The sequence below is a fragment of the Acinonyx jubatus genome, chromosome F2 (assembly GCF_027475565.1).
Source record: "Acinonyx jubatus isolate Ajub_Pintada_27869175 chromosome F2, VMU_Ajub_asm_v1.0, whole genome shotgun sequence".
Taxonomy (NCBI): domain Eukaryota; kingdom Metazoa; phylum Chordata; class Mammalia; order Carnivora; family Felidae; genus Acinonyx; species Acinonyx jubatus.
In genome coordinates, this window is record NC_069394.1 from 25,917,613 (window position 1) to 25,944,595 (window position 26,983).

General features: G+C 35.2%; 1 protein-coding gene across 6 annotated transcripts in view; it reads left to right on the plus strand.

Annotated features, from left to right (window-relative positions):
- Positions 1-26,983, plus strand: part of CSMD3 (CUB and Sushi multiple domains 3) — a 1,242,277-nt gene that overhangs the window by 845,061 nt on the left and 370,233 nt on the right. For all 6 annotated transcript variants that reach the window (XM_027064013.2, XM_027064014.2, XM_027064015.2 and 3 more), the window contains 2 exons: positions 5,745-5,960; positions 7,631-7,819. In XM_027064013.2, coding sequence (XP_026919814.1) covers positions 5,745-5,960; positions 7,631-7,819 — 405 coding nt within the window. The remainder of the gene's footprint in view (positions 1-5,744; positions 5,961-7,630; positions 7,820-26,983) is intronic.

A 26,983-nucleotide genomic window follows, 5' to 3' on the forward strand; every position in this document is an offset into this window, starting at 1 on the left:
TATCTCACATAACTGAATGGGAATCTAAAATTGCACTGTTCGTATGATCGTTGTTAATAAATGTCTTTTGAACAAATAAATGAAAGGTTCTGTAGAACTAAATATGGTTCATTCAGGCAATACAACCAAACTTCTAAGCTTGCAGAAGTAATTAAGGCAACACCTTAGTGGGAAAATAGCGATCCTAATGTATCGAAACAAAAATGGATTAAGATTATTTCCCTAAAGATCTATGTGCTAATCTTTTAAAAAAGGGTACATTTATTCATTTTAAAAACTGCTTTGGAGAAGTAGTTTTCCTTTTAGCTCTGTTGTTAAATTGTTCCTATTGATTTTTACTATTATTCTGTACTTACTGATTTTACTATAGAAAATCTTAAAAAAACAATCTCAACAATGGAAAGATGCTATTACAATTTTTAAAATTAAAGCTTATGTTTAATACATTTGAATTCACTGTGTTTTCACAAATGAAGTTTGCCTTTATTAAAATTATACATCATTTTATTGCGGGTGAGGATTATATTGGAATTATTATTATAATGAAATTAAAAATTATTGAGAAAAAAGTTAAAATGAGTATTCTGGTACTGAACAGCAGGAACGAAGTAGAAGACTTTGTAAACTGTGGTTTTTGTTGTTCTCCATAATACGAGACTCTTCGCTGGAAGTTAACCGGAGCATCCTATTATTCCAGTGTGCAGTGGATTAATGGAGTTTAAAATAAGCTTCCTTGTATTATACAAGAAAATGGAAGGCTACATACTGCTTGCTATGTAAATAGAGGTTTAATTAACACTTAAGGTTTTGCGTCTTCACAGGTTGCAAGTGTTAATTAAATCTGTATTTACATGGCAAGAAATGCAGATTTAGATGCTTTCCTTTAAGAGCCAACAAAATTTGTTGGAAGTACAACTACTCCAAAGGGTAACCAAAGTTATATGAAGGATAATCTCTTAAAGTTGGGAAGAATTGTCAAGGTAATACAGTGTAACCTGTCACCTAGTATACCACTTTAGAGTTCCAGAAAGATGATGAACTGGCCTGATATTGACACTTGTGTCGACAGGAAACTTCTTTCTTGGGAAAATTTGCTCAATTTTTGTACAATTCTAAATGTTTGAAAATTATTCTGCAACTGTTATTCCTGTTCTGCCCTCTGGAGTTAGACAAATCAACCCAAACAACAACCTCATCCTATCTCCACCCTAACTCTGCAACACACCAAGTCACTTGACGGTGCCCATGATGTTTTCATGTCTGCTGCCCCCATGATCATGCGATCATGATCAAGAAAACCTTTATCCCAAGGTCTTCTTCCCAGACCTCATTTCCTTCAATTTTTTATCACAAGATATTTTCATTGCCGTTGCCATTCTAATCACCATTCTCTGGATGTCTTCCAGTTTATTGATATCCAGAGATATCAACATCCTTCCAAAATGTGTTTTTCCAGAAGAAAACACAATATGGCATTATTTAACTCCAGAAATATTTTCCATTAATGAAGCCCGTCCATGTTTGTTAATTTTTTGCTGTTATATCATAATACTCATTTAAAGCCCAAATCCTAAAATTGTATATTTGTACAGTTGATTTTTTTTCGATCTTCAGTGCAAGCCCTTTTTTTAAGAATTGATTTTATCAAGGATCAGTAGAATCTTGCAAACACCTTGTGAAGTCATGTAGGTGTTATTTGTATTTTATAGACAAGAATCTGAACTCACTAGACTAGGTTATTTATTATACACTCAAAGCCAAGGTGCCTGTGAAGATTGGACAAAGAACTTGAATATACATCCTATGACTCCACATCAAGTGCTCTTTTTTCTGAAAGCACATTACCTCCCTACCTATATTTATATATTTCATTGTCATTTATATGTCTTCATCACCACTCCCCATAATCCTGTTTTTTGTTTGTTTGTTTTTGTTTGTTTTGCTTATATCTCTTCCATTTGCTTAACCTCGAAATGACTCCTTAACCTTTATCCTGATTCAATAGCCCTAGTGGAGGGCAGTTGAGGCTTTTATGTTTACCCCACTTATATTTTATCATATTAGTCTTTATCCAGAGTTTTTGTGAGATCGTTTTGAAACAACTTACATTTTATTTATATTTATATCTATTGCCAGAATTTTCTTAAATACTCATGATCATCAGGACTTTAGGGGTTTATACGATCTTGACTAGAACAGATCTAAGTATCTAAATATTTAAGATATAAGATACTTCAAACATACCATCAGTAACCCCTTCACCACTTAACACTAAGTCAAGGTGTTCAAATACAGACAGATGTTTCAAATTCAGTTAACCATGGTATCATCCAGCCTATATTGCTCCTTATTTACAATGATACCATAAGAGATTTTCCTTAGACATATTTCAGAAATCAAGAGGCTAATTATGTGTTCTAGGGGCGCCTGGGTGACTTAGTTGGTTAAGCCTCCAACTTTAGCTCAGGTCGTGATCTCACGGCTCATGGGTTCGAGCCCCACATTGGGCTCTGTTCTGACACCTCGGAGCCTGGAGCCTGCTTCACATTCTGTGTTCCCCTCTTTCCGTCCCTCCCCTGCTCGCATTCTGTCTGTCTGTCTGTCTCTCTCTCTCAAATAAATAAATAAATAAATAAATATTAATTATGTGTTCTAGTCCACTAGAGATCTGAGGTGGGGATGGTAGAGGACTATATTCAAAACAAAACAAACAAAACAAACAAAACAAAACAAAAAACCCTTGAGCTTTTAAAGGTAGATTTGTCACTAGATAAAGCACAGTCTAATCCAATCTTAAAAACTTAAGGATCAGAAAAAAGACACACATGAGTCTAAATGACACCGTCAATGTCATGGTTGGTGACATAAGTATAACTGAAATCTAGATATTCATGATATTTTGATTTTAAGCCCAAATCTTTCCCATTATGTCTGTAACAGTAATTGTCTTCATAAACCTTCTTTAATGATCACTTTTCTGAGAAGATACTATGATGTTGAAACCACTGGCTTGTCCTCACTACTCCTCAAATACCCACTGCTCTATTAAGATCGTGTGTCCTTACCTATCTGCCCCTTCTTCTTGTAATATCTATCCTCGAGCTGCTCCTCTACAAAATTCTGCTCATTTCTGAGATTCCTTCCCTTCGGAAGCCTCTGCTGACCCTTCTGACAAGTGGGTTACTTCTGTTTCTATCCTCCTGTCCTGACTTATTTTAATCACCTTTATAGTACTTAGCAGAATGTTTGAACTTCCCCTCAGATAGACCAGGAGTTATTCACGGTCTTCTAAATCTTTATATTCGGTAATGCCTACGGTATAGGAGTCTCTTAGTACCATTTTCTTACTTGGATTCATTGACCTTTAGCAGAATTTTGAAGGTCTTACCTTGTTGTGATGTAATAAAAATAGATTTTTTTGTTTAAATCATAATCTGACTAATAGAAGTTTCCTTTTATAAAGTGGCTGGCTAGGATGGAGTGACAAAAAAAAAAAAAACAATCAGCTCTCATGTTGAATAATAACAATAGCTAACATCTGCTGACCCTTCTTCTGTGCAAAGCACTGTGTCAAGCCATCCCCATATATCAGCTCATTTACACTTAAAGTCAACCCTAGAACACCATTTTACAAATGAAAAAAGTAAGTCTTAGAAAGGCAAGGTTACACTCAACAATGGGCTTCTTAATACCGTCATCTAACAAAATGTTTAATTTCCCCACATATTAACTTAGTGCATATGAGAGTGAATGCATTTTTCTAAAAATATGTTATGTGCAAAAAAACATTTTTCTTGTCATTTGTCCATCTACTTTCCTATTCTCTAGTTTTTCTTAGTTTTATTCCATAGTAAATGTCAAATTGGCTTATCTAAATTTCAACTTTTATGTTGTTTTATAAATATAGATAACAATTACTCTAGATGGCAAAGCATTGTCTCCTTGCCATACCTACACGCAACATTTTTATTTGCATCTAGCTAGGGCCAATTACCAATTTTATACTGAAGAACATTTCAACAACTGACTCAATTTCTGGACTCCTTCTATGAGGGCTCTTAGATTCCTGCTCATTGTGGAGAGGAAAAGAAAACAACTTACATATTTAAAAAGAGTTTGAAAAATAATATTGTTGTATATTTCAAATCTTTTCCAAATCCAAATCACTGGCCCATTATGCAATAATAACCTTGTCTTATAATTGCTTATGTTTTCAGTGTATTTGGTCTCATTTTATATCCTTTTTTTTTAAAGCAATGAAGAGTGGAAGCATATTCAGCATTTTGAGCTACAATGTCAATGAATAATATTAAAGAATGTTACTTATCATACTCTGGGTTTTGGGATTTTTTAATACATATATTAATGATTTTTTTTTGGTTAACTTAAAAAAAAATACTTCAAGGGAAAGATGAATGTGGTAGTCATCCTTTATTTCACATAGTACCTTACCCACAATAGGAGGGTTTTGTGTGGGTGTGTGTATAACTGTTAGTCTTTAACATCTATTTTAGACAATATCATTAAAAACTCATGTAAGACCACAAGGCAATGCCACACCATACTCATCAGAATGGAACGAATGAAAAAAAAATGAACTATTGACAAAGATACAAAGCAACCAGATTTGGCAATGGAAATGTAAATTGACACAGCCACTTTTTAAAGCAGTATCTATTAGAGCTACTGTTGATGACCCAGTAATGGGGCATGACCCAGTATTTATTTCCGCTCCTAGCTATGTCCCCAACAGAAATAGATCTTCTTCAGAAGACATACTTGAATATTCACAACACCATCTGCATTCATGCTAAAATACAAAGTACCTAAATGACCAAATGATGTTGAACAGATAAATGAATATGGTGTCTTCACAAAATTAAATGCTATACTATATATTACTGAAAATAAATAACTCACAACCACATGCAAAAATAGAGATGGATCTCACATACCTCATGTTGAGTAAAATTCAGACCCAGAAGAGTATATGTTATATGAATCCATTATATAAACTACAAAACATTTATATAAGGCAGCAAAATTAGCCTATGCTACTAGAAGTTGAGTGAGTGGTTACTTTTGGCAAAGTGAAGTGATAGAAAAGTTTCACAAAAGAGGCTCTGCTGGTGGTAATGTTGTGTCTATTGATCTAGTTGTATTTGCAAAAAATGAGTTTAGTTTGTGAATTTCAGGGATCTGAACAATTATATGTGTAATTTTCAGTATGTTATACACACAGGTTGAAGTGTGTGAAAAATAGTCATTATATTCATTCAACAGTTTCTCCCTATGCCTGCTATATATTTCTCTTGTAGAGTTAAGCATCTTTGGAAGTTGTGTGTTGTATCACTAAGCACTGTTTTTGTGTTGTTTGAGGAGATTGAAGGAGGAATTGAAGGAGACATGTAAAGTATTTGCCAGAAAGCTGCACTTCTATATAAATAAAGCATATGAATTTTCCTTGATATTTTCAGAAAACTCAGGTGATTTCTTTTCAGGCATTGATTTTTAAATTTTATTTCCAAGCAGTTTCCAAAACATGACTCACTACATGTCTTATAAGAAAGCTAAAAGGGAAAAAAAAAGATTTTATTAGATGATACACTTGGAATATTTTATAGCAGTGCTTTTCATTTTCAGAGAATTTAATTACAAGGCAAGTCCTGGTTTAGTTAGTTTGGTAACTTTCTGTGTTTTACCGATATACTTTGTGAGTCTCATTTTCCTCTGTTTCTTAATAGGTGTGCAGTTCAATTTTCACACCTTCCATTTGGAAGACCATCACGACTATTTACTGATCACAGAGAATGGTAGTTTTACCCAACCACTGGCACGCCTTACTGGTTCAGAACTTCCTTCAACAATCAATGCTGGTCTCTATGGAAATTTCAGAGCTCAATTGCGCTTCATTTCAGATTTTTCAATATCATATGAAGGATTCAATATTACATTCTCTGGTAAGAAAATGGACCAATTAAAAAAGCTTTTGTAACAAAGTCAGTTTTTTTTAAAGTATGAGCATAATTTAGGTATGGCGAGACAGGGAAAAAATGACAGACAAGATGGAGCAGGGGGAAACAAATCTCTATCAATAAATTTTAAGGGAAGTTTGAAATACTTTGAAGATTTTCTACAGTAGTACATTTAAGAGAACCTTTAAACAAAAGCTAAATAAATAAATGAATGAATTGCTAGAAACTCTAAGTAGATTAATTACATTTCTTTAACTTGCATTCCTACAAAATTCTAACAGAGGGCAAAAGTAGCTAAAATGCTTAGTGAACTTAAAATGGAAATTCAAATATATATTTTAGTTAGACTCAAATGAATATGAATTAAACCAGTGATATTCTATTTTTTATGTGTCTTAGAAAAGGCATGGTTTACAGGCCAAGATTAAGGTAAACTCAATTTAATGATTTGGAAACAGATGATCTAGAAAAAATTAATGTGGTTATCCCTCTATTCTAGAATAACCTCATCTAGAGATAACATTATAATTTGGAATCCAGGAAAAAAAAATTTGTACAACCAAAGTGAATAAAAAGTTTTGTATCAGTTAGAGTTCCACTTTCTAGTGAATGGAATAATGAGGCAAGTAGTTCTTTCTGAATACAGAGATATTAATAAGTAAATCTTATGTCCACTTGCTAAAATTAAAATTGTAATATTATAATTATATATATTTATTATATAATGTATATACATAAAATCACACAAATGCTAACCTTGTTTTCAGTTCTTACTCTAGTATTTGCATGGAAATACTTCTAAAATAATTAAGGTTTCTGTAATGAATAGTATATGAGCATAATCAGTTTTAACCTAGAATGTTAAAAGTATATCCAAATACATTTTTTAAACAATAGAATAATACATCAACATGGAATAATCCCTTTTGTTCTCCATTGAAATTACAAGGTAAGTGCATGCCCTGGGAATATTTTTAGATAAGCTACTTCTTCTTAGAATGGTAAAAAAATTATAATGTTGTTTAATCAACTCTACTCTGTTATACCTTGAAGAGTGTTCAGCTGTTCATTTTCATGATGTTCATTCATTGCTGGCGGAAATTGTCTTATATAAATCTATAATGTAACAATTTTCAGCATGTGGGCATTTCAGTCTTATATAAACCATTGCCTTTTGAACCCCTGTGTTTTTCAGAATATGGATTAATAGAACTCTTTGTAGAGGAGAGGCGAAGAACCTTTGTCATTTAGATTAAAACCATTAAGTAAAATGCATTTCAAAAGTGCACATGATCTCATCCAAAATGTTATTTTGTGTTTGAAAATATGCATCTCTTATGCTATTATTATAAGTCAAAATCAGTGAAATGGAAATGTTTCTAACGCAGAGAAAAGAATAGGAGATAAATAGCTACATTTTCAATTTAACACTCGGAAGGTGACATTTTCTCATTTATATTGAATTTCACACATAAAAGTATTTATTAAGCTATTAGATCTTTCACAAAAAGAAGAAAAGTATGTGTGTCATTAGCATGCTTCACTTATTAAATGTCTGACTAAGCCCGGGAGCATCCAGTTTGCAAACAACAGCAATATATCCTTAAAAGTGAATACTATCATTTTCTTCATCCTTCTCTCCATCTAATTTACAGAATATAACCTCGAACCTTGTGAAGATCCTGGAATTCCTCAATATGGTAACCGAATCGGGTTCAGCTTTGGGGTTGGTGACACTTTGACCTTCTCATGCTCATCAGGTTACCGCCTGGAAGGGACGTCAGAGATCATCTGTCTTGGTGGTGGCCGACGGGTGTGGAGTGCACCTCTGCCAAGGTGTGTGGGTACGTGGTCAGCTGCTTTCATTTGCTTGTATGTGAGTCACTGTCCATGGAGTTGCATGGTTATACACCCTTTGTTCTTTTATGATCTGCTGAATTTCTTCATTTATTTCATATCGGTTATTTCTATTTGTTTTTCCACTTGGCAATCTGGTGTACCTCAGTTAACTTCTCAACTGCTCCATTTAAGCGACCATGCTTCTAAATTTGTTTTCAGATGAAGGGGAAAAGGAATCAATAGATATATAAATAGATGATTGATAGATAGCTGATAGAAGAGGATAGGTGAGAGAAAGATAATCGTATTTTGAGAACTTACAGAACATTTCATTCTTATATTCTATTGAGATATGATTTCCCATGGCTTACAACTGAAGTTGTGGCGCTATTTTGTAATTTAGGATTCACATTCATGAAAGATGATCGTGAAAGAAAATATGGCAAATAAATAATAGATAATTTGAGGGCTCTCAAGGCATGTATTGACTCAATATGTACAATCTATATAATTACTCTATTATGATCAATGAATTAAGCTGGCAATTCATTTTATATTGTGAAATAAAGCCTAACAATAGTTACAGTATTGCAGTTTGGAGCCACCACCCACACCAACCTTTGAAAATTAATATTTTAACTGATGAAAAGGAAAAAAAAAGATTTTTCCATAGGTAAAATGAAGGACTTCTTTTTTTTAATGTTTTGTTTATTTTTGAGACAGAGACACAGCGTGAGTGGGGGAGGGGCAGAGAGAGACAGAGACAGAATCCAGAACAGGCTCCAGGCTCTGAGCTGTCAGCGCAGAGCCCAATGAGGGGCTGGAACCCACAAACCGTGAGATCATGACCTGAGCTGAAGTTGGATGCTTAACAAACTGAGCCACCTGGGCGCCCCTGAAGGACTTTTGATTAAGACTTAAGTCATTTCCTATTTAAAGTAGGAAAGAAGGAGGCAAAAATTTCTTCGGGTCATTAGCCATTCTCTGGTTGTCAGTATTTGCTTTGATGACAGAACTAGATACAAATGGTCATTTCATAATTATTTTATAAAGCTGTTAAAACTCTCAAAAGCATTTAATTTGAATTTACTTTAATTGTAAATGTAATTGTGGGTCGCAGATCCGTATAAGGTAGAATATGCTACCACTTCAGGCAAAGTGTTAGAGTTTTGATCTATGGTTCAAGACCTTGTCTTTTCTATGCAAGCAAAACACCCCAAAGATGAAAAAGAGAATGAACAAGATGCCCTCTATGAGTTACTCAATATATTATCGAGTACACGAAATGTGGGAGTTCCTGTGGGTCCCCAAATCAAGTAAGAAAAATATGATCTTCCAGGTTAATGTGGGTCTGAAGGCTTTTATAGTGATGAGATTGTTTTCACAGCCTCTGTGGGTTATATAACGGACAAGATGATATATAACAGATGAAAAAAATTTTTAAATCCTAGGCTTTTATAGAAATAGCACAAACAACCACAGAGGCTTGAAGTTGGGAGGCGATGAGCACATTCTCAGAGAATCTTTTCAGAAAGCTATGTACCATGCAATCTTTCTGGTTTCGTTTGTTTTGTTGTTTTTTTTTTTTTCCTGCTATTGCCAGATTTGGAATTCCCCTCTTTACCTGAATTTCCCCCATTTTAATATTTTTGCTGATGTGCATATTTTCAAAGGGCACTTAATGACAACCTTGGGAATAGTTCAAGTGAGGTCTATTGAGTGTGTGGGTTTAGATGGCAGTCATTTGATATTGGATTAATTCTTTTTTTTTTTTTATAAAAGGTAAAAGATTTCTTCTGGGTTAATTCACTCCTCTAAACTTCATTTTTTTTTTCATCTGTAAAATGGTTACAACAGTGGTACCTAGTTCATTGTTATGAGTTAGTTATGAGGATTAAGAGATCAGCCATGCCAGTCAGACACCTAATATAATCCCAGGAAAATAGGAAGGATTCAGAATTTAGATGTTATTATAACACTTACTATATTGAGTATACTCTGCTATCTATCCAGCCCATCAACCTCGTTTATAAAACCGATTATAGTAGGGAAGGAATCCCATTTTATAAAATGCTAACATTTATGAGGGTCTATTAGGCTCTTTCATATATAGTTATCTCATTTAATCCTTACTCAAATTCTGCTATTATTATCCTCCCTCCCACCGCCATTTTTCATCAGAGTAATCTTAGCCTTAGAGATTTTAAATAACTTGCCCAAGATCCTCAAGTTTGTAAGTGGCAGATGTAAGGATTTGTATGAAGTTTTTCATATTCTAAAATCCAGCTTTTTCTCACTAGGTGGTTTTATCTCAAAAGGGTCCAGGCAAAGGTGAATCTTGAAGGACTCCTTAAGGACTCTAAGGCAGAGTTAATATTTTCTCGCAAAGTATCAAATACATACCAGGCAGGCTGTTACACAGGTTAAGACATTGTGTGTATATTTTTAAGGTTTAGTTCATATTTACAATAAACTTTAATAAATGGAGTTATGAAAATCTGACTTTGCAAAAAAATAACTTTAAGTTAGTTTTTGTTTTATTAAAGTATTTCTTTGAGACTAGGTTTATTTGCACCTAAATCTTTAATGGGAAGGATGAATAAAATCAACCTGTGGACAAATTTAGAAAGCAAATTATTGCCATGGGAATTTTCCCCCCACTTTCAAATAAGCTGTGCTTGCTTTTAAGCTTATTGAAATTTACAGTTAAGCCTATTGACTTTAATAAATTCCACTGTAGGTATACATTTAAGTTACAAGATGGGGAGAAATATTCCTTCAAATTAAATGACTTTTAAAAACTTTACTTCTCCAGTTTTCTTTTAACTTTTCTTCACTACTCTACCTGTGCTTTAAAAGAAATGTGTTCCTTTTTGTATTTCTGGTTCCATGTATGCATATGTATATATTTCGTATTTTGTTATCTTTTCAAAGTTCACAGTCTTTCGTCACACAAAATGCAAATTATTTGTAAGTATTCATATGAACAGACCCAATTTTACCAATTCTCATTTATTTGGACAGTCTTTGTTTCTTTTTAGATTTTTTTGTACTTTTCATTTTATCTCTCATGCCAATTCTCTAGTCCATACTTGCTTAAAAACTGTTGTTTAGTCCTTAGCATTATCAACCTCATAGAAAGCCTATGTTATAGATAGTGGCCAAATTATAAATAGATTGTATTCCAAAACTTTGCTTCTGTTTCAGTTTTTTGGAATCTAAATGGTCTTTCCCTGGCACAAGGTTGCAAATGATGGATACATTCCCAGAACAAACCATAGATAAGGTTTCAAATGTTACATCAAATGGAAAGCTAATACTAACATTTACTAAAATGATTTATATATATATATATATATATATATATATATATATATATATATTTCTTACATAAGTTATGTAAGAAGGGGTCTGACACTTTGGACAGTAAAGCAACTGATATTCAAAACTAATTACAGAAACTTTGTATATGTTTAATTTTGATTCTTTGTTTAGTGTATTAATTGCTTGGTGTCTTTCAGTTTCTATTGGTAGGGTTTGGTAAAAATTACCTTAGTTGTGGATGGCAGACAAGTAATAAATAACATTTTCACTTAACTAGTTTTTCTGAGTAACCTCTATATTTATGTTTTAAGGTGATATTGTAACCACTAAAATATAATAACACCATAATATGGTCTTCACAATCTATAAAGGATTATATCATGTAGTGTCTCATTCCAAAAATCCATCAATGCTGTGAAAGTAGATTTAATGTAACTGTTTTATCATGAAGATACAATGTGTATGAAAAACACAAACTTACAGTCCGAGCCATCGCTGTCAGAATGTTCTGAGTCCCAGGCTTGCGCTCAGTTTAGAGTAGCACACTGCTGTCTTTGACTGGAGGTTTCAATAAAGTTGGGAGGAAATCTGCTCTTAATTATCGTGGATACATGGCTTTGGAGAACTCGTTACGTTGTCTTCTATTTTAATCAGAGGAAACTTCTTTGACCACGACCCATTTATCAGGGATTACTTACATGCAGGGGAATTTGTAGAGGCAAGAGAAGAATCTTCATAGGAATTGAGAGCATTAAAGTGCAGAAGCAGGGATTTTTCTCCCTAAGAAGTGGTCCCCATTACCAGCACATAGTTAATATTTACACTCCAGCCTTTCCTAAGCTGTGTGACCTTTGGGAAGCTGTTCAGATCTCTTTCCTGCCAAGTTTTCTCAGATGTAAAATGTGGAGAATCACATCTATGGTGCAAGATAGCATATAGCTGTAAGCAATAAAAGACATGTAAGTAACCTAACACTTCAACATATGACCCTTGCTCAACCAACCTGTTTCTTCTTCTTGCACCTGCAACTCTTGATTTTTACGAACCAGCAGGAGAGAAAAGAGAAGAAAAGGAGATGAAAAAGTTTAATGTGCTATCAGAAGCTAGGTATTTCACACATACAATCTTATTTCCTATTGAATGGTCAAGATGAAACTTTTATCTTAAAAAAAATGTATACCCATAACTACGTTTACATTTTGGAAGAGATAAAAATAATCAGGAGGTAAAATGATAGTTCAGTGAACATATTTTATATTTAAGTGATTATCCTGGAGAACCGTGTCTCTATTGAAATGGGTAATCTGGTCATCTTTTTAAGTGGCAACAAAATGTCCAAAAGCAAAAAAGTAAAAATAAAAATAAAAAGTATTAAGAGAATTTATTACTTTGAAATAAGAAACACTGCCCTGTTTCTGGTCAAGAAATGAGTACCAGATTTCCTTTTCTAAAGTTCACATGACAAAGAACACTGGAATTTCCATTATCATCTTTCTAAATCAAGAAAAAACTTGCATATTCTTATTCAGCCTCCAAATATACCAGAAATCATGCCAGGTCATGTTGCAAATAAACAAGGAGTTAATGAAAGAACAGATTGTTTTGGAAAGTAGATTAGCAAGTTCAGTGTTAGTAATGACTTGTCTTTAAGCAGGAGTCCACACATTTTAAGAAGCCCACGCATTTTGAAATCATTTTAAAAACATTAATTCATTCATCCTCACAGTCCCCCCATTTAACACATCTACTTCTAATTTTACGTGTCATTGATTTTTTTTATTTGACCTTGGACAAGTAACAACATCTTTCTTTAATCATATGTCAAATGAGAAAAATGATAACTCTGTATTACATATCTACTCATTTTTCTCACTTTTCTGACTTTTTAGATCATATATTCTGCTTGTTATTTGTTATTTAGTTTAAAAATGAATGTTAACAGTGGAAACAGGGTACAGCATATATGGGAACTCTATTATCACTGTAACATCTCTGTAAATCTAGAACTATTTTAACGTTAAAAAAATTCTAAAAGTTAGGGAAGTTTGGGTGGCTCAGTCAGTTGAGCATCTGACTCTTGATTTCAGCTCAGGTCATGTTTCCGGGGTTGTGGGATCGAGCCCCACATCGGACTCTGCACTAAGTATGGAGCCTGCTTTGAGTTCTCTCCCCCTCCCTCTGCCCCTCTCCCCCATTTGCAGATGCTCTCTGCTCTCTGTCTCTCTCTAAAAGAAGACTATATATATATATATATATATATATATATATATATATATATATATATATAAAATCACTCAAGTTAGTCAGTGCTGTAGATATATAGCCATGTAGAAAGCAAACTAGTATTAAGAGACCTCCCTGGCTTTCAGATGCTACTATTAATTAGCTGACTGACTTTAAGCAAATGCCTTGATTTTCTATGCTTCTCTCTTCGACAAAGAATGGTACCAATATGAGTTCTACTCAACCCAAATATTTCTGGTAAAGATAGCAGAAAATATTAGATAGAAAGTTTCTTGATAAATTATATACCCAAATGTATATTTATATTTTCTGGTATAATTATGACTGGGTGCATTGATTTCTTGACAATGTAAAAATACGTAACGTTGACTTACACTTGTTCAGTGCTTTATACTTTGTTTTTTTTTTTTGTTTGTTTTTGAGTTACTTGCTTGTGACCTTACAAAGCAAGTCAAGGAGGTATTATTGATATTTAACAGCTGAGAAAATGGTACCTGGAAAAATTATAAGTAACGAGTGGAAGATTATGCCAGAAACCAAGTCTTGAACTTTTTAGACCAGTGCTGTGATATTCCAGATGGCATTTTTTTAGTATTATGTACTGATGTACTATTTTGGAATACTACCTTTTTTTTTTTTTAATGGAGCAGACCAGGGGTGAGCAAACATTTTTTCTGTAAAGTACCAGGTAGAAAATATATTGGGCTTTACAGCTTGTGGTCACAACAACTAAACTTTGCCTGCGTGTCCTAAAAGCAGCAATAGACAATATATAAATGAATAGGTGTGGCTGTGTTCTAATAGAAATTTACTTACAAAAGCAGGCGGTAAGCTGGATGTGGCCCTAGGGCCATAGTTTGCTAACCTCTGCAACAGACGGGCCAAGCTGAGTCAACTTAAATATCCCTCTGGCATTTGGGAATTTACTACTCGTCATTCATCTCTAAGGAAATTAAAAAAAATCTTTCCCTATTCTCTATTTTTTAATTATGGGTTCTGCTTATTAAACTAGCACGTAATTTACTTATTTCTAAAAGAAAAGATGTCTCATGTTTCTCCAGAAAGATTAGGATGGGGCGCGTGTGTGTGTGTGTGTGTGTGTGTGTGTGTGTGTGTGTGTTGAGAACACTGATGTAATTTGTGGATAACATAAAACTGTCTCCAAAACCTCCTATATACCCAGATCTGAGTACCAAGTCTGCATTCCCAGCTGTACACTGGACCTCTCCATATGGATGTCCTCCCACGGGCACATTGACTTCACATGCCAAACAGAACTCATTATCTCCTCAGCCAAATCAGTTCTTCCTTCTGCACTCTTTATTTCAGTTATGGCATCATTCTCAGCCAGGCATCCAACCTAGAAATTGTGTCATCTTTCAGCACCCCCCTCTCTTTCTCTCAATCCATATTGGAATCATCACTAAGACCTACCACCTAAAGCTGTTGCTCAAACTTACCACCATTTCTGTTTTCGCTCTCATTATTCCAGGCCAGCTCTCATTCATTGGTCCCCGTAAAGAATAACATAATAGCATAGTTAGAATGTGTGCTAGGCATTGTGTTAGACTATGTATAGTTTTTTCTTTTACATATTCCTTGTAAAAACCATTTGAGAGAATATTATTTTCCCACTTTATAAAGTAGCTAGATTAATTGCCTAACTTTATAAAGAGCTTAAAATGAGCTCTTTCTGATTCCAATGCTCACATCATAGCAATTATATATATAATCCCATTGTATTATGTCTTCTAATTGGATTTTCTGTTTCCAAATTTCATCTAATTTGTCTTCAGTAACACCTGTTAGTTATATTTGTTTTTATTGACAAGTAACAAATTACCACAGATTTAGGAGCTTAAAACAACACATGTACTTTCTCATGGTTTCTGTGGGTGGGGAGTCTTCGCACAGCTGAACTGGGTCCTCTTCTTTGGGTCTTACAATCTCCAATCAAGGTGTTGACTGAGTTCCGACCTGAGGTTCAGGATTCTTTTCCAAGCGTACAATGTTGCTGGATGTAATCGGTTCCTTGTAGTTATAGGACTGAGAAATTCAGTTCTTTGCTCAGTTCCTAGAGCCTGTCTACAGTTCCTTGTCATGTGGACTTCTCCAGTGTGACCATTTACTTCATCAAGCTAACAGGGAGAGTCCCTGTAGTGAGTTACTAGCAAGATTCAGTTTTATATAATGAAATATAGTCACAGGAGTAATGAGAAGCAAGTTACAGGTCCCACTCAACTCAAGGGAAAGGATTGCACTAAGACATAAATAAATGCCAGGAGATGGGTATTATTGGAAGTTCACCCTAAAGTCTGTTCTCACCAGTTATCCTTAGATCAGATTATAGGGGCGCCTGGGTGGCTCAGTCAGTTGAGTGTCCGACTTCAGCTCAGGTCATGATCTCACAGTCTGTGAGTTCGAGCCCCATGTCGGGCTCTGTGCTGACAGCTCAGAGCCTGGAGCCTGCTTCGGATTCTGTGTCTCCCTCTCTCTCTGCCCCTCCCCTGCTCATGCTCTGTCTCTCTCTGTCTCAAAAATAAATAAAAACATTAAAAAAATAATAAGAAAGATCAGATCAGATCTGTTCCCTACATAAATCACTGATTTCCCATTGCCTTTTGGAAAATGTTGAAATCCCTTAAGTCCTTTCTTGGGTGGGCGTTAGTGTCTTCTAGAGTCATTCTTCCATATGCATTCTGGAATACAGCCACACAATGCTACAGGCCATTACCAAACATGCCAAGCAGTTTCTATACATTAAGATGTTAAGAACATGTTGAGGTTCTAATGCACGCAAATGATCAAACTTTCACCTGTATTGGCACAAGCAAATAAATTACCTCTAAGACGGTGCATGCAAAGGTATAATGAGAAAGCACTGAAAGTGTTCTTTAGTAGCTGGAGAAGGCTTTGCTTTTTAATCTATTGAACTTCCATTCCTATCATACTACCATAGATCAAGACACCATTGTCTGTCATTACTTACCTGTATTATTGTAACAGACTCTAGTCTCCATTCTTTTCTCTCTTCCCCAAATAGTAGATGTAGAATGAACTTCCTATGATACAAATTCAATGATGTCACTCTCTCATTTAAAATTCTTCTACTGTTCTCCACCTCCACTGTTCTCCATTGCCCCTAAAATTAATTCTGAATGTTATCCTCTTACTCGTGTCCTCATTCCATAATTTGGCCTAACCAATTTGTTCTTCAGGCATACTTTATTTATCCATCCTGAAATGAAGCCTTCCTGACCTTCAAAGTATGTGTGAGATGTCCTTACTATAGGTTTCATGAGCTTTATTTTTGTATTTCCCCTTTCTAGGTTTCATAATGCTGTATTGAATTACCTTTTTATCTACAGCAGTGTTTAGCATATAGAAAGCTTTCAGTAAATTTGTTGAGTTGATAAAGAAATGAATATATTATAGCCAAAGCTCCTTTATTTTTTTGCATTTTAAACTCACTAACTTTAATTTATATGAACAAAGCTCTACTTCAGAGGTACTGTATTCAGCCTAACACAAATAAGGGACTCTAATTGCCATTTCAGCCTGGACCATCACACTGCTTCCTAGTCTATAATTCATTTGCTGTGCAGATATTAACACACAACCTCTCAAGTTTAATAAGTAAATCAACTAACCGACCAACAATGATGACGCCCCAAAAGACTACTAAGGGAAAGCTTATAATTATGATAGAAACAAAAAAGATAAACTTATAAAAATTGAAAATGCTGAGGAACTGTTGAGTCTTTTACATGTGGATGTAATAAATCCTTCTGCAATATGTAGTGAAATTCGGAGCTCAAGAAAGGAATAGCTGGCAATTATTTTCAACAAAATGAAAAGGGAGAAAGAAAAATGTACCTGTTAGAAAAACTCAGTATCCACAAGAATGAAAAGAAGCAATGCACATGTCCTGTTTAACAGAGCTGCATAGAGGACTGTGAACTTAAACTTTTATAATTCATTGGGATTTATAAACAAATAGATTTACAGAGAGCCTTTTATAATCTAACTGGCTTGTTAGCAGATACACATCTAAGCTTACTCGATTATACTGAGTTTGGCAAGTGAATGCATACTGTTTCATCTCATGACTGTGAGCCCCTTGAAGATGGAGTCTGTATCTTAGTTATCTTTGTACCTCTGTGTGTCTACCATAAACAGACATACTACAGGTGCTCATTCATTCTTTATAAGAGAGTGGAGGGGTGCCTGGATGTCTCAGTTGGTTGGGTGTCTCACTTTGGCTCAGGTCATGATCTTGTGGTTCGTGAGTTCGAGCCCCGTGTCAGGCTCTGTGCTGACAGTTCAGAGCCTGGAGCTGCTTCAGATTCTGTGTCTCCCTCTCTCTCTCTCTCTCTCTCTGCCTCAATCTCTCTCTCTCTCAAAAATAAATAAACATTAAACAAAATTTATAAGAGAGTATAAAGTTGGGGTGTCTGGGTGCCTCAGTTGGTTAAGCGTCCAACTCTTGATCTCAGCTCAGGTCATTATCTCAGGGTTTGTGAGCTTGAGCCCTGCGGCAGGCCCTGCCCTGACAGCATGGAGCCTGCTTAGAATTCTCTCTGCCCCATTCCTACACACTCTCTGTCTCTCTCTCTCTCAAATAAGCCTAGAAAGAATCTTTAAAAAATATTGTAAGAGAGTATAAAGTTAATACACCACATGATCATCATGAACCAACTAAATCAAAGTAGACTATGACCTATCCATATTGGTGACTCGCATTGAAATGATCTTCTGTGTTATTAGAGTCTCAAATTCTTTGGACATTTTTTTTTAAATTTTATGAGGACTTAAAATATCAGACTCCTAAAAACACTTTATTTCCCTTATATGTCCTCATGCTCTGACTATATATTTGTAAGCCAAAATCTGCCTGCTAATTAGGAAATTAGAAGATAAGTTAGTTTTGGTTTTAAATAGAGGACACACAGACTTCTTTAGAGAAAGATGAGTTACAGAAGAGGGGCAAAAAGTGAAGTATTTACTGGACCTAAATTCTAGGGACATGTCCGTAAGGCAGTTGCAAAATTGAGGGTCTCATACCAGCAAGAATCACCAAAGTACCAGGGGAACTTGCTTTCTGTGCAACCTCTAAGTGATCTCCTGATTTTCTGGAGAATGTGCCCAAGTTAAGAAATACGTCAAGCATATTCTTCCATCGTCTGTATCTAATAAACTTAACCTAGACATAATAGGACATATGATTTTTAAAAAAGGGATATGGTTAGAGCTCTGAAGAGTGTGTTAAAGAAAAATAAATGCTAATATTAACCCAAAAGTATGAAATTCATCAACTTTGTTATAAGACAAACTAATTTTAGTTTTTAGCCTAATATATTTTTACTTAATTCGAAGGTGACTGGCCTATGGTTCATATTAGTGCCAGATAAGAAATATTTTACCTGACGTAATAATAAAAGCTAATATTTGCTGTGTGTTTACCATACGCCTAGCATGGTCTTATGGGGTTTCAATGAAGATCCCGAGGCACAGGGAGGTGAAGTAATTTTCCGGAGGAGTATATCCAAACGATATTTCATGTGAAGCAGGTTAGATTGGGAGCAGATTTTTTGCTATATGTAAATATGAACCGTAAAGAATAAAAGCATTAAGTAAGCCAGTGTGATCATATTCTGTACGTGTCCCCAAACCGGTTCTTGCTTACAACAATGACATCTGTGGCTCTCAGGAAATACTATCATTTGGCAGTGTAGATAACTGGAGGAGATAATTAAATGTTATTGCTACTTGTAACTGAATTAGATTTTGATGCCATGTCTCAGGAGAGGGTAGGATTTAATTGAAGTTGCAATAGACCAACAGTACCTAAAAGCCTTTTGAAACTGGGAGGAAAGGTCATTGTCACATTAGGCAAATAGATTTTAAAATTACTTCTAATTCTATGTTTTCATAAAGTCATCATGTCTATTCATTTTGCGTATATGGTGTATAAACTTCTTCTCCCCATTTCAACCTCCTAATGAAAATAATAGCAAAAACTATGCATGCCATTAGTACAGAGGTTGATTCCTAATAAATGGTTTTATTATTTGTCATCTGGTAATGCACTTAGCTAAGATATGTTCAGATGTACGTAGAGCTTTGAAAACAGACAAAAGAACATTGGAACAGACCAGGGCTATCAATTAAGAGCAGTGCATTGTACTAAAGAACCAATCAGCCTTAAGTTCAGTGGCACTAATTGGGGTAGGTTTAGCGTGAGTCCAGGAGAGTAAGACTGTGATTATTTTGCATAGTAAATGCATTCACCCCCTCATCAAGGGTGTGCAGTAAAATAAATGTCATCGTTTTCACCATTATTTCTGTTGTTTAGCTGTTTTCTCTTCAGCTCAAGCTTTCCGATCTCAAATCCAGCTCCTTCACAGGACAAAGCAGCTGAAGTCATCTTCCTTTGTTTATTACACCAAGACAGTTGCCATGGAAATAATATAATGTTATAAAATAAGCATCATAAGTTAAATCCAGAATCAAGAAGGGACGTATAAGTCAGGTTTGAAAGAGTGTGCTTATTTAAATAAACAGTGGCTTGGCAATCATTAAAAAATGTCAAGGTGAATTACTGAGAAAACAGAGAAAAATGAACTTCGGGCTTTTGGATTTTTTTTGCAGATTTTAAATATTGCCCTTCAAGCAGGTGTTTTAGAGAAAAGGAGTTAAGGGATTACTAACCCTCCTACAAAATAAATTTATGGCTATAAGCCGTTTTTCTACTCTGCATTGTACTCTAGTACTCTTGGTAGCTCCCTTTGAATCCCAGTTCAATTATTGGTATGCTCAGTGCATAGGTAACATTTCTTTCTTCATGTGTTTTAATCAGTCTACAAAGACTGTGTTTCAAAAGGTGATGGATAGTTTTTATTTCATGCATTTTACTGTACCTTTCTGAATTTGCACTCATTGATATTTTATTATGCTTGGCTATAGAGTTCTGCAGATGAAAATATTAACCTTTTCCAATCCTTTAAACTTGGAATCTCAACTGAATCCGATCACTACTTTCTGAAAGAAATCCTGAGTTTTGTGTATTTTTGAAAAGTTTAGATTTTTTTTAAAGATATTGTTCTGTTTTTCTAATAATGTAAAATAATTTCCCACATGTCCAGTCATGGTATTCTAAACCACTTTTTGTCATTTGCCTGGGTGAAACACCATACAGGGTGTTCACCACCATATGGTTGCCCCTTCTGTAGAAAGAAAACCAAGTTATATCATTTTCTACTTGGAAACTTAGTAGAAAAACTCAGATTATGATCTAGGCTGTGTATGCTACCTAATCCCAAATTCCTTTATTCATCTAATACATATTCATTTGATGTTGCTCCATGGTGGTTTAAAAGGCACCCTGCCCTCTTCCTACTATGTGAGGGCTAATAAAAACTATCTGGTGAGTTTTGTAAGACTGAAAAGCGCTCCACTCTACTGGTAAGAGCCTCTCTTCTCTACCCACTTCCAGCCCCACCACTCTTGCCCATGAAGTAAGATGACTACAATAATCAACCATGATCACTATGATGGTATGTATTACCCTCAGGTGTGTGGAGTTAAAACAAAAGGTTGAGATGCACTGATAAAGAGAATAATGTAGTGAGGTTCATTTCAGTCCACATTTTCTTGTGACCTTGGAAAAACATTAACATGCCATTACAGGTTTTTTTCTCAGGCACAATTTCAAAAATATCATCATTGACTCTATGATGTTTTGTTATTTTTTTTCTTTTTTTCTGATCCCTTCTCCTGTTACAGCTTCATTTGATTATATGTCATTTATTGATCTCACAATCTTTCTCACAGAAGTGGAAAAAAAATAAACATACAAAGAAAACCTAAAAAGAATAAATTGGAATAAAGACAACATGCAAATTTCTGAGGCTTAGTGAACATGAAGGGATTTGTGAGTTGTTGGTTAGTCAAAGCCAAATACCCTCAAAATGGAAATCATATCTTTAAAAAAATTTCAGCCTTTTAGTAGTCTGCCAAAAGCTATAATGGAGAGAGAAGAGAAATAATGTTGTTGAGTGCTTATCATGTACATGGCGGCATGCCTGGTACTATGAGGTTTTTCTCTTATTAACTTCTTATGGTAATCATATTAGGTACATATTCCTATTTCTACTTCCCGTATTGAGAATGCAATGCTCAGAAAGGCAAAGTGGTTCCCATCAAGTGTCACAGCAAGTAAACACAGATTCATCTATCTTCCAGATCTTGTAGTCCAAATTCTTCATTCTTTGTTTATTTGAATTTTTCCACAGTTGCATTAATGACAGAGAATAATATTGTCATTCTGTGAAAATCACTTGTTTTTATTTTCTTCAGGGGGAATAAAAAGAATGGTTTGGGGGCTAAATTTAAAATTATGGAATTTGCCAAAGAAGTTTTCCTTGAATTTGTCTAGTTAACTTTCTGGATAAGTATTTCTATGATATATTTAATTCACTCTCAAATTTTGAAGGCCATTAAAAGACATGTTATGCAAGTTACATACATTGACCATAGAAATGTTAAAAATAACAAGAATCAAATTTCAATAAATGCTGTGATATGATCTAGCTAGGGTTAGAATTATTCTTTTCTTTGTACATAGGTAATGATGTAACATGGAAAACTTCCAAAAACCTTAATGTCTATAGCACATGATTTTTTTCTTCTTTAGGAATATGTTTCCACCACTCCCTAAAATAAGTGTTGTTCATATTAATGGATCAGGGTTCTTCTGTCATTAAGCTCTCTGATATCTTAGCTCTGTGCATCTCTAAAACTCAGCTCTTTGAAATTTATTCTCCATTCATTCATTCATTCATTCATTCTCATCTATATATTCATAAGTTTGTCAAACTTAGTTTGACAATAATGGTTGGCATGATGTTCTAGGTAATGGTGACATAACAAAGATGATATCAACAATTATTTTACTAGAACACATTGATGGACTTAGTATGCTATCTATTCAATTGCTTAACAAAAAATCAATTTCTGTCTCTCTCTCTCTAAAAAACAAAACAAAACAAAACAAAACAAAAAAAAAAAACTTAAAAAATTAACCCAGTGCAACAGATATTTAGTGAGCCTTGAGTTTGGTTGTCAAAGGTAAAAATATATAACAAATGCTTTCTCATCAGGGGGTCTCCTCTATTGTAATGGGAAATAAACACTTTAGACTAATTATGACATCATGATATGAGAATGGGAAATAAACCCCATAATATAGCAGAGTGAGTAACTTTTTTTTTCCCCAGGAAGGATAGACAATAGCTTCTCAAAAAATGATATATTTGTGGAAATGAGCTGGATTTTACCAAGTAGAAAAGGTGGAGATAGCCCCCTAGGCAAAGGATATAACATAAGTCAAACAGGTAAAATTAATTTGTCCACAAATCTGTTTTGGCTTTTTCGTAGCTCTTTTCTGAGTCCCAGTTCAATTATAGCTGTAGTCAATATGTAGCTAACACTTTCTTCTTTCTGCTTTTTAATCAATTCGTGAAGGCCACATTTCCTACGATGATAGATAGTTCTTATTTCACACATTTTTCTGTGTTGTTCAGAAACCTGACTATGTGTTTTATTAGAATTGATATATTAATAAGCAGCAGCCCTGTAATATTCCATATGGTACAGAGTCTGGACTTGGGAAAAAATACCCCCTAGGGTCAAATCATGGCTTCACAATTTAGTGGTTGTGGTGAGTTGGACAAGATATTTAACCTTCTGACCCCCATCTGTTGCAAGTTGGATAAGATATTTAACCAACTGTCTCATTTGTAAAATAGAGAAGTAATTTTTTTTTAAATATTTAGATTTACTGAGTTTTTACTATGGCCAGGCACTCTGCCAAGTGATTTATATATATTAACCCATTCAATCTTCTCAACAAGTATCATGCACAAAAAGCATTATTATCATTTCCCTTTTACAGATAAGACCAATGATATACAGAGTAGTTATTTCACTTAGATAGCTGTGTGCCCAAGATAACACAATGCTCATTGCCTTTTACATTGTTATAAAGAGGCCCTATGAATTCAATACGAAAGAGCTTAAATTCATTCTTTTGCATACAGACCAAATTAGAAGGCATACCCTGTCTTCAGGAAAGCTGACACTGAATATAGCATTCATCATTGCTTGCGCAACAGAATGGGCTGGACAAAATGAGAGGCAGACAGCATTTGAACGATGGAGAATCTTATATGGTCTTTTAAGGAGCAATTGAGACCCATGAAGATGTTTTAAGCAAAGAAAAAATATAGTCAGATTTACAATTTACGAGATCTTTCCAATATTTCCATGTATGGATGACAGATCTGAGTTTCCTTAGCTTGAGTTTGCTCTGCTGAAATTAAGGAAATCCATCAGGAAAGCGTTTTAGTACCCTTTACGTAAGCTCATGGGGCAAAGCAGTAAAATAGGAGAGGAGGGGGCACTTTTAAGTACCAAAGATTATTTGTGTTAGAGATCTTCAGGATGTTTGATTATAAACTCCCCCTTAATGTGTTCACGTTACATGCAACAGCAGTTATTGCCTAGTAAGATCCCAAGGCCTGGAATCAATTTAGTATAACATCTCCAATTCAGAGGCAGATTCTTGGCTTCCTGGTCAGAATTCACAGAACTCCTCTTTTATATTCTCTTCCACTGCTTTTATCTCATATCCCGACCACAGACTATTCCAAGAGAATGGACTATTCCAGAACACACTATGCCATTTTATATATTTAGGTGTTAGGTTTCGTGTATACTCCTCTTGAGTATACCGCAGAGAGAGAATAAGGAGAAATACCCACCCCTTCTGTGTCATGGTCTCCAGGCTCCAGCCAGAAGAAGATTCCAACTGCATACACAATCTGGAAATTATGGGAGAGGTCCAGGCTGAGAAAAAATTTACAGGTTTTCAGCATATAGATGCGACTGCAAGCCATGAGTTTGGATGAGATAAGCAAGGGAGGAAGTGAAGACTGAAAAAAAAAAGCCAAGCCCTGGGCCTCACCAATGTTTAGAAATCTGGGAGATAAGAACCAGCAAAGGAATTGAGAAAGAGAAATCTGTAACATGGGGTAAGGTTAACTGATGGGTTAAGAGGCTGACGTACTAGAGGCTAAGGGAAGAAAAATTTCAAGGAGAAAGGAGTAAACCTTCCCTTAATGTTGCCTGCCCACGGGTTAAGAAAGATGAAGGGATCAAATATATGTAACGATCTGAAAATCACTGATGAACCTGACAAATGCAGTCTTAGTGAAGTGCAGGGATGTAAGTTCAAGAAAATGGGAGGGGAATTGCAGAGTGAATTTAGACAACTCTTGTGAGAATTTTCACTAAGAAGATCTGTAGAGTGAAGCGGTAGATGGGGGAAAAGGTTATGTCAAGAATTTTTCTCCTCCAACTTTTTATGATAGACATTTTCACATACGCCCCAAAGACATCCATATAGGTACCATCAAAGTTTCACAATGATTGTGATTTTGCGATATGTATTTTTATATTTTTCTTTCTGCAATATTTTAAAGTACATTGCAGACATCAGATATTTCTCTCCAGAATATTTTCATAGGCAGTTCTATACATAAGGTCGTCCCCCTGGATAATCATAACATCATTACTATGGCTGGAATCATTTAACATCCAGTCTATCTTCAAATTTCTCCCAGGTTTCCCCCACATGTCTTTTATAGCTATTTATTTTCCAAAATTAAAATCCAAATTCAGCTTCAGGCTTATATGTTATGATTCTTTTAGTCTCTTATTTATTTATTTATTTATTTATTTATTTATTTATTTATTTATTTTTTCTGTAAGATGACTTTTTTGAAGAGACTGGGCCAGTTGTCATGTAAAGTATTCCATGTTCTGGATTTTTTCAGTTGTTTTCTTGTGTCATTTAACTTTTTCAGTTATACCACTCTCCCACTGCCACCTGCCCCTCTTGCTGTTTCTCATGCAAATAGCAAGTCATGTCCAAAGACTATAAGTTTCTGGTTAAATTTCTCCCTTTCTCTCCTCTCTCTCTCTCTTTCTCTCTCTTTCCACTAAAGTCCTTCATGGGAGATGTTTGTATAGCATTTCATATATTTAGGTGTTACATAAAATCTAGATGTTTCACTATTATGGATGATGCTTGATCCCATGATTGAAGGTTTGTCTTGGTTTGTTTTTTATTTTTATTTTTTTAAGTTTATTTCTTTAGTTTTGAGAGAGAGCACAAAAAGGGGAGGGGCAGAGAAAGAGAGAGGGAGAGAGAGAATCCCAAGCAGGCTCCATGCTGTCAGAGCAGAGCCCAACACAGGGCTTGAACTCACGAATTGTGAGATCATGACCTGAGCTGACATCAAGAGTCAGATGCTTCACTGAGCCACCCGGGTGCTTCTGGTTTGTTTTTCATAAGAGAAAAATACTACGTTTATAAGCTAATGAAAATGATCCAATGAGGAGTAGAAATTAATGGCAAATTAGCAAAGAGCTGTTCTAGCACCACAAGAATAATGTTTCAGGACTGGGGCTGTAAATATACAAACCTTCGGAACACAAGTTATCACCCCAAGTGACCGATCACAGGAGAAAAGTAGCAAATGTGAGCACAGACACAAGTAGGAAGGGTCATGTGGTGCTGTGTTGGTAGAAACTTGTAAGAAATCATCTTTGGATTACTTTAATTTTCTCTGTGAAGTAGGAGGCAAGATCATTAGCTGAGAGGAGGACGGAGGAGGAAGACACTGCGTCTTTGGGAAGAGAAATGAAGGTATGAAATAGTCATAAGAGGGCGGGGGAGTGAACGAATTAGAAAATATTGAAAGCACCAAGAAATGGAACAGAAGCAGGAGCTTAAATCCAGTCCAGGAATGAAAAGGGTATTGGATGACTACAGTAAGGACCTGTGTTCTGATAATATGTGATTCAAAGCCTAGAATGAGGGAAGGAATAAGCAATGATGAGAATCGAGCAATCCTATGCCCTCTCCGGGCACTGGAGCACCAGAGGGAAGACAGCCACCACTTGAGGCAACTGCAGAGAAGGCAATGGAATGAGTATCAGCTGTTGAGCATTTAATAACACACCAGGCACTGATCTAAGATTTTACATGTATGTCATTCTCTCAGCAACGCTATGTAGGCCCTATTATAATCCTCGCTTTGTAGATTCAGCAGCTGAGGCACAGGCAGGTTCAATAAGATGTCCTGCAGTCGATAAGGAATCGGAAATCATAGCTCTCAATCTGATTCCAGGGCCTGTGAATCACTTTGATTCTGCTTTCTTTTTATATACAGATTAGCTGAGCCAAATAGAGATACAAATAATAGAATTATTTGAAATGAACTGAGCCCTAGAAGAACTGGTTGCCAGCATTAACTTAAGCATGAATATATCTTGTAATATATGCCGGCAAAATTACACAGCGGCTCTGCATTGACCCTGCTCTCTAGGATATTGGCAAAACCTATGTCCAGGAGGAACTTTAGTTAATGCCTTCTTCGTTCAGGTTCGGGCCCCCATCTTTTTTTATGGTCCTTGCTCTGCTGCCGGTGCATATCTATGTCTCTACTCCATGATGGTCCAGATAGATTAGCTGC